At 47.6% G+C, this 8,975-nt stretch overlaps 1 protein-coding gene across 1 annotated transcript in view; it reads left to right on the plus strand.

Annotated features, from left to right (window-relative positions):
- PSMD2 (proteasome (prosome, macropain) 26S subunit, non-ATPase, 2) overlaps positions 1-4,161 on the plus strand; it is a 16,062-nt gene extending 11,901 nt beyond the window's left edge. The window contains exons 13-21 of the mRNA XM_011981849.1: positions 888-1,050; positions 1,174-1,275; positions 1,470-1,615; positions 1,868-1,951; positions 2,484-2,652; positions 2,741-2,835; positions 3,019-3,145; positions 3,563-3,681; positions 3,818-4,161. Coding sequence (XP_011837239.1) covers positions 888-1,050; positions 1,174-1,275; positions 1,470-1,615; positions 1,868-1,951; positions 2,484-2,652; positions 2,741-2,835; positions 3,019-3,145; positions 3,563-3,681; positions 3,818-4,000 — 1,188 coding nt within the window. The 3' untranslated portion in view covers positions 4,001-4,161. The remainder of the gene's footprint in view (positions 1-887; positions 1,051-1,173; positions 1,276-1,469; positions 1,616-1,867; positions 1,952-2,483; positions 2,653-2,740; positions 2,836-3,018; positions 3,146-3,562; positions 3,682-3,817) is intronic.
- Positions 4,162-8,975: the final 4,814 nt, after the last annotated feature.

The following is an 8,975-nucleotide window of genomic DNA, read 5'->3' on the forward strand; positions in this document are numbered from 1 at the left end:
AAAAGTTAACATTTTAGTATTGCGTTGTGTCCCTTGGAATGTCTGAGAAACTACTTGGACTAGAGTGAAGTGTAACTTAACACAGCCTGGGATTGATGATTCTCCTTAGTATTACAGACATTGGTCAGCCTTAAATGTTCATACTTGTGCAGCATCATTAATGGATAAATATAGCATGGTGGCTAGTGGCATAGGTTTTAGAGTCAGAAAGTCTTGAGTTCAAATCTTGCCACCTCTGCTTATAAGCAGTATGATCTTGAACAAGTAATTCATTCTCTTCAGGCCATATTTTTCTCATCCATAAACGGGGATAACAGCCAGGTGCGGTGGCTCACGCCTGTAATCCCAGCACTTTGGGAGGCTGAGGCGGGCGGATCACAAGGTCAAGGGATCAAGACCATCCTGGCCAACGTGGTGAAACCCCGTCTCTACTAAATACAAAAATTAGCTGGGTATGGTGGCGTGCACCTGTAGTCCCAGCTACTCGGGAGGCTGAGGCAGGAGAATCACTTGAACCCATGAGGCAGAGATTGCGGTGAGCCGAGATTGCGCCACTGCACTCCAGCCTGGCGATAGAGCGAGACTCTGTCTCAAAAAAAAAAAAAAAAAAAGTAGTGCAGGGGATAACCTCAGGACCTGTGATCCTGGGGTTGTCATGAGGGTTAAATGTCGATAGTACGCAAAACAGTTGGCCTAGTGGCTGGCATATAGTATATATTCAATGAGTAATGGCTACTATTGTTATTTTGATCTACCATCAAAAAGAGATTATAAACTAATGTTATTAGTGAGAATATCTTGCAGTGGACTGTAGAAATAGGCTATCTTGAATCGACATAAATGTTTTAATAACTTACTCTGTGTAATACTGATTTTCCTACCTCTAGGTGGCAGGTGTGACAGCTCTAGCCTGTGGAATGATAGCAGTGGGGTCCTGCAATGGAGATGTAACTTCCACTATCCTTCAGACCATCATGGAGAAGTCAGAGACTGAGCTCAAGGACACTTATGCTCGTTGGCTTCCTCTTGGACTGGGTCTCAACCACCTGGGTGAGGGAATGTTTCTATTTGAGCAAAGAGCTGACAGTAACTGGATACAACAGGGAGGGTTTATGTGTCAGGCTGTGCTGGATGGAGGCAAGTATCCTCAGACCCCTTGAATCTGTCCTGTAGGGAAGGGTGAGGCTATCGAGGCAATCCTGGCTGCACTGGAGGTTGTGTCAGAGCCATTCCGCAGTTTTGCCAACACACTGGTGGATGTGTGTGCATATGCAGGTCTGTGTCTTTATGAGTCTGTTTTGTGCTTCCCCAGTGACTCCTCACTTCTTTCTTGGTCCTTATTTTCAGGTTGTTTCTCCTTTCTCCTTCATTGTGATCTGCTCTAGATTCTTTAGACTTATACTGTTTTCCAAAGCATTTCCTTGGTAACCTCTCATTTCTGTCCGTTCTCCCTCACCACCCTGATGCAGGCTCTGGGAATGTGCTGAAGGTGCAGCAGCTGCTCCACATTTGTAGCGAACACTTTGACTCCAAAGAGAAGGAGGAAGACAAAGACAAGAAAGAAAAGAAGGACAAGGACAAAAAGGAAGCCCCTGCAGACATGGGAGCACATCAGGTTATATGGGCAGCTGGGCACTTTCAGAGAGGCTGTGAGAAGAGATAAGCATACAGGGGAACTGGGTTTGGTTTTTGCTTTAGAGCCCCTCTGGGTATTGCCACGTATTGAAATAGCGTGAGACTGGGTTCTGTATAAGGGGTAAGGGTGTTCCCCACAGGATGGCTTTTTATTTTCAGATGGGACTTGAGGCAAGGGTGACTGTTTTTTATTCCTTGAGCTTAGTGGGTTCTGGTGTCTCTTCAATTGCAGGGAGTAGCTGTTCTGGGGATTGCCCTTATTGCTATGGGGGAGGAGATTGGTGCAGAGATGGCACTACGAACCTTTGGCCACTTGGTGAGTATAGCATGAAGAAAATTGGAATATATTGGTTTTGATGACCTGGGGTTCCCCAGCGAAGACTTTTCTGATGCGTTTTCTTGGTGGACAGGTGGTCTTTTTGCTGTGCCTTTTCTTTTTTTTCTTTTTTTTTGGAAACGGAGTTTCGCTGTTGTTGCTCAGGCTGGAGTGCAATGGCATGGTCTTGGCTCACTGCAACCTCTGCCTCCTGGGTTCAAGTGATACTCCTGCCTCAGCCTCCCAAGTAGCTGGGACTGCAGGTGCACACCACCATGCCCAGCTAATTTTTGTATTTTTAGTAAAGACAGGGTTTCACCATCTTGGCCAGGATGGTCTCAATCTCTTGACCTCGTGATCCAACCGCCTCGGCCTCCCAAAGTGCTGGGATTACAGGTGTGAGCCACCGCGCCTGGCCTGCTGTGCCTTTTCTACAGAAGTTAAGACCCCCTTTTACCCATCAGTCCACTCCTGTAATGGAACTTGTTTTTACTGCATTCCTCTTTACTGTTGTATTTTCTTGGATCATCAGCTGAGATATGGGGAGCCTACACTCCGGAGGGCTGTACCTTTAGCACTGGCCCTCATCTCTGTTTCAAATCCACGACTCAACATCCTGGATACCCTAAGCAAATTCTCTCATGATGCTGATCCAGAAGTTTCCTATAACTCCATTTTTGCCATGGGCATGGTGGGCAGTGGTGAGTATCGGGCAGAAGAAGATCATAAACAGATTGGGGGAAGATTTGAGGCCCCTTTTTTCACTTCTGTAATGTTTAACATTTCCAGGTACCAATAATGCCCGTCTGGCTGCAATGCTGCGCCAGTTAGCTCAATATCATGCCAAGGACCCAAACAACCTCTTCATGGTGCGCTTGGCACAGGTAAAGAATAGAACTCTTCTCCACAGAGCATGCCGGGGAAGTATCTGTGGTGATAGAAGGAGGAACATGGAGTGCTGGCCCAGGAGGAAAGATGTGACCATGTGGGAGATTTCTGTTTGGCTGGGTTAGGCAATGATTCCTCAGTGGTGACTCCTCACCTCTACTTCCCTCTGTTTTTTTCAGGGCCTGACACATTTAGGAAAGGGTACCCTTACCCTCTGCCCCTACCACAGTGACCGGCAGCTTATGAGTCAAGTGGCCGTGGCTGGGCTGCTCACTGTGCTTGTCTCTTTCCTGGATGTTCGAAACAGTGAGTTCCTGTCAGAAATTTTATATCATAGCATGTAGTGCTCTGACTCCACCCTTTCCAGGACCACTTGGATAATTTAGGTTCAAGACCCCAAGTTAGCTCTGTATCACTCTAAGTTCCTGAGATTCTTTGGGCCTTTCATCACCCACACTTTCGATCTGGCCCGAAGAGGCTTGAGGGTGGTGTGCCCTGCATCTGCTCCTAAGTCACTGGGGAAATGCGATTTTCAAGTCTAAGGGCTGTAAGCAAAGTGAGGTGGGGGTATCTCTGGGTTAGTAGTAGGGTATATGAGGGGAGGAGTATGGATTCAGTCGTATGACTGAGGGGTTAAAGGGTGAGGGCTGAGGTGGGCTCTAGTGTTTCTGGCCAGGCCTGTCCTTTTGTTTCCCAGCTTTTTGTCCTGTCTGCTTCCCTCAGTTATTCTAGGCAAATCACACTATGTATTGTATGGGCTGGTGGCTGCCATGCAGCCCCGAATGCTGGTTACGTTTGATGAGGAGCTGCGGCCATTGCCAGTGTCTGTCCGTGTGGGCCAGGTGAGAGGTTGAGTAGAGGGGAGGGCTCAGGCTGTATTCCCAAACTGGAGAATGTACATATACTTGCTTTGCTGAAACTAGCGTGGGCAGTGGGTTGTTGCTACTTTTCCATCTTTTCCATTTTCTTACCCTACAGGCAGTGGATGTGGTGGGCCAGGCTGGCAAGCCGAAGACCATCACAGGGTTCCAGACACATACAACCCCAGTGTTGTTGGCCCACGGGGAACGGGCAGAATTGGCCACTGAGGAGTTTCTTCCTGTTACCCCCATTCTGGAAGGTTTTGTTATCCTTCGGAAGAACCCCAATTATGATCTCTAAGTGACCACCAGGGGCTCTAAACTGCAGCTGATGTATCAGCAGGCCATGCATCCTGCTGTCAAGGGTGGACACGGCTGCAGACTTCTGGGGGAATTGTTGCCTCCTGCTCTTTTGTTACTGAGTGAGATAAGGTTGTTCAATAAAGACCTTTATCCCCGAGGCCTCTCTGTGTCTGTTTTCTGGGGTGTCATGGCTGGAGTCGAAACTAGGGTAAGGAGTGGAAGTGAGAGGACATTGTTTGGGGCAACTCTGAGTCTAGGTTAGCAGTGGGGCTGCCCTGGATGGAAAGAACTGAGCCCCTCCCCTCCCCTGGGTGGAAATAACTAAGCCCCTCCTTTCTAATCATCTTCTGTTTGCATTTTCTTAGAACCCTTGAGAAGCCAGTAAATGTAATGGATCTTCTTTTTGTTTTGTTTTGTTTGAGACAGAGTCTCGCTCTGTCCCCCAGGCTGTCGTGCAGTGGGGCAATCTCGGCTCACTGCAACCCCTGCCTCCCAGGTTCATGCCCTTCTCCTGCCTCCGCCTCCCGAGTAGCTCCCGCCACCATACCTGTCTAATTTAGTATTTTTAATAGAGACAGGGTTTCGCCATATTGGCCAGGATGGTCTCAAACTCCTGACCTCAGGTGATCCACCTGCCTTGGCCTCCCAAAATGCTGGGATTACAGGTGTGAGCCACCATGCCCAGCCAGTGGATCTTCCTAGGAGATGCAAACACAAATTTTTACACAAACTCTTCCAAATAACTTTTCAGGGGGCTTGTGGATCCTGTAAATAACCCCCCACCCTCACCCTCCATCACCAATACACCCTCTTCAAGCCTATCATCTCCTGACCTTGGGCTAAGGGTGCCCAAGAGTGGGCAGCCTCATACTTTTGTAACTTGACTTCTGTGCTACTGAATGAAAGGGACATCTTTACCTCCCGCAACCCTCTGTCTCTCTTGGAAGGCTGCTATTTGAGGGATTTCATCACGTTAACATCTTCTAGGATGTCCTTGTAGAAAGTGGATTCAAGAAGGCTTGACCCTCAGCCTCCCAAGTAGGTAAGGTGTGTACCTACAGGTGTGTACCTCCACATCTGGCTGTTTTGTTTTCTGGGTTTTTTTTAGAAATAGTCTCACTCATCACTCAGTCTGGAGTGCAGTGGCACAGTCATAGCTCACTGTAGCCTCAAACTCCTGGATTCAAGTGATCCTCCTGACTCAGCCTCCCAAGTAGTAACTAGGACTATAGGCATGAGCCACCACACCTGGCCTATTTTTATTTTTGTAGAGGTGGGGGTTTTGCTATGTTGCCCACGCTGGTCTCTTGGCTTCAAGGGATCCTTCTGCCTCAGCCTCCCAAAGTGTTGGGATCACAGACATGAGCCAGTGTGCCTGGCCAGTTATTTATTTATTTTTTGAGATGGAGTCTCGCTCTGTTGCCCAGGCTGGAGTGCAGTGGTGCGATCTCAGCTCACTGCAGCCTTGGCGTCTGGGATTCAAGTGACTGTCCTGCCTTGGCCTCCTGAGTAGCTGGGACTATAGGCATGTGCCACCATGCCCTGCTAATTTTTGTATTTTTAGTAGAGACGGGGTTTCACCATGTCTGTCAGGGTGGTCTCGATCTGACCTTGTGATCTACCTGCCTCGGCCTCACAAAGTGCTGGGATTACAGGCGTAAGCCACCATGCCTGGCCCAGTTACTTTATTACTGAAGTTTTTTAGAGACAAAGTTTCACTTTGTGGCCCAGGCTGGAGTGCAGTGGCATGATCAGAGCTCACTGCAGCCTTGAACTTCTAGGCTCAAGTGATCCTCCCACATCAGCCTCTCAGGTAGCTGGGATTACAGGCACGAGACATCAGCAATTTTGGATTGAGTCATCTTGGCAGCCTGTATAAAAAGGTTGAAACAGGACTAAGGAATCCCTGTTGAGCCTCTTTATTGTTCCTGCCATAATCTTCAAGTTAGCATGTGTGATGTGATGAGCCTCTGTTATTATATAATGTGGATACAGTAGTTGCCTTACCTGATTTCCAGTGGTGGTGATGTTAAAATAAATTAGAAAGTGATTTGTAAACCGAAAAGAATAATTCTCTCCCAAATTGTGATTTAGGTGATTATGCATTAGAATAAGACAGTTTCATAGTGGCTTTTAACCTTTCACCTTTAGTTCTTCATTCAGCAGTGAATAGCAACCGAGCCTTACTCTGCATCAGACATTAGTCTACGGGGATGCAAATAGAGAAAAAAAAATCTACACTCAAAAAGTTTAATGCAATGATGAAAACAATTGTGATGGATACCAGGGTGTGAACAAGGTACCCTGGGATCACTGAGATGGGGCCTAAGTGCCTGGGGCGGTCAGGGATGACTTTGAGGAAGCTTGTATGCTTAGAGGAAGATAAGTTTGTACAGAGGAAAAGAGGGAAGAATATCGCTAAGGGAGTAGCAAAGGCAAGAAAGAGGAAAAGCTATTTTCAGAAACTTACTGATAATTTCGTTTGGCTAAATGCATAGGGGCCAGGGAAAAGTGTGGCAGGAGATACAGCTAGAAATTCAGGCTCAGACCAGGTTTACAAGAGCTTTGTTGTGCTAAGAATTTGACAGTATCTTTCAATGGGGCCCATTGAATGCAAGCAGAAAAGTGATGTGATCAGCTATCTGGGTGAGAAAGCTAACCCTGGAGAGCAGGAGAGCAGGCAAGGAAAATGAATGCTTGAACTAATGCAGTTGAAATGGGGACATAGGGAAGGGTAGAATAGTGATTTTTTAAAAGATAAAATCAATAAGACTTGATTTTGATCCAAATACCAATAAGACCTGGTGTCTGATTAGATGTAGTGTGTGGATGGAGAAGGAATATAGGATGAATCCCAGATTTTCAGGTTAGGCACTATCCATTAGGTAAGCAACAATATATTTGGGGGACTTGATTGAGTAAGGAAAGTTAACAAATTCTGGCCAGGTAACAAGTATCAGAGTTTGGATGAAAACCCAAGCTATCTGACCTGTGGATTTGGCTCTGGATGATGGTCCCCGGCCTCTGTCAGTGTTTTTTGTTTTTTGTTTTGAGACGGAGTTTCACTCTTGTTGCCCAGGCTGGAGTGCAACGGCAGGATCTCGGCTCACTGCAACCTCTGCCTCCTGGGTTCAAGCAATTCTCCTGCCTCAGCCTCCTGAGTAGCTGGGATTACAGGCATGTGCAACCATGCGCAGCTAATTTTTGTATTTTTAGTAGAGACGGGGTTTCTCCATGTTGGTCAGGTTGGTCTCAAACTCCTGACCTCAGGTGATCTGCCTGCCTTAGCCTCCCCAAATACTGGCATTACAGGCGTGAGCCACCGCCCCTGGCCGGCTGTCAGTTTTAGGATTACTTCTCTTCAGTCCTTATTCTTCAATCCTTACGCTTTTGCCCCTCCGTGGGAGTGTCTGCTCTTTTTATATTTTATTTTATTTATTTATTTATTTGAAACAGAGTCTCACTCTGTCGCCCAGGCTGGAGTGCAGTCGCGATCTCAGGTCACTGCAGCCTCCAACTCCCAGGTTCAAGCGATTCTCCTGCCTTAGCCTCTCCACTAGCTGGGACTACAGGTGCTTGCCACCGCATCAGGCTGATTTTTCTATTTAGTGTAGAGATGAGGTTTCACCATGTTGGCAAGGGTGGTCCCGAACTCCAGACTTCGGGTGATCTGCCCACCTTGGCCTCCCAAAGTGCTGAAATTACAGGCGTGAGCCACCGTGCCTGGCCTTATTTTTTATCTTTATTTTTTGAGGCGGAGTCTCACCGTCATCCAGGCTGGAGTGCAGTGGCACAATCTTGGTTCACTGCAACCTCCCTCTCCCGGGTTCAAGCAGTTCTCTGCCTCTGCCTCTGCCTCTGCCTCCCGAGTGGCTAGGACTACAGGCGTGTACCACCAGGCCCGGCTAATTTTTTGTATTTTAGTAGAGACGGGGGTTTCACCATGTTGGCCAGGATGGTCTAGATCTTCTGACCTTGTGATCCACCTACCTCGGCCTCCCAAAGTGCTGGGATTACAGGCGTGAACCACCGCGCCCCGCCCATGATCTTTTTAAACTACAAATCTCATACTACTTGGCCTAGTTAGAATGTTTCTATCCTTTTAATTTCCTTTGTTATAGCCCTTTCAATGACCTAATCTAAATTATTTTCAAAGCCTGCATAATTCGTATTGTATCACGATTTACTTAGGCAGGACTGAGTCTTTAATTTCTTTTCTTTTTTTTTTTTGATATGGAGTCTCACCCTGTCACCAGGTTAGAGTGCAGTGGCACAATCTCGGCTCACTGCAACCTCCGCCTCCCGGGTTCAAGCAATTCTTTGCCTCTGCCTACTGAGTAGCTGGGACTACAGGCGCCCGCCACCAGGCCCGGCTAATTTTTTGTATTTTAGTAGAGACGGGGGATTCGCCATGTTGGCCAGGATGGTCTCGATCTCCTGACCCCGTGATCCGCCCGCCTCGGCTTCCCAAAGTGCTGGGATTGCAGGCGTGAGCCACCGCGCCCGGCCCATGATCTTTTTAAACTACAAATCTCATACTACTTGGCCTAGTTAGAATGTTTCTATCCTTTTAATTTCCTTTGTTATAGCCCTTTCAATGGCCTAATCTAAATTTTTTTCAAAGCCTGCATAATTTGTATTGACGATTTACTTAGGCAAGACCGAGTCTTTAATTTCTTTTCTTTTGTTTTTTGAGATGGAGTCTCGCCCTGTCGCCAGGTTAGGCTAGAGTGAGGTGGCACAATCTCCGCTCACTGCAACCTCTGCTTCCCGGGGTCAAGCAATTCTCCTGTCTCAGCCTCCCGAGTAGCTGGGACTACAGGCACACGCCACCACGCCCCGGTAATTTTTGTATTTTTAGTGGAGACGAGGGTTCACCATGTTGGCCAGGATGGTCTCGATCTCTTGACCTCGTGATCCGCCCACCTTGGCCTCCAAAAGTGCTGGGATTACAAGCATGAGCCACTGTGCCC

The sequence above is a fragment of the Mandrillus leucophaeus genome, unplaced genomic scaffold (genome assembly GCF_000951045.1).
Source record: "Mandrillus leucophaeus isolate KB7577 unplaced genomic scaffold, Mleu.le_1.0 Scaffold231, whole genome shotgun sequence".
Taxonomy (NCBI): Eukaryota; Metazoa; Chordata; class Mammalia; order Primates; family Cercopithecidae; genus Mandrillus; species Mandrillus leucophaeus.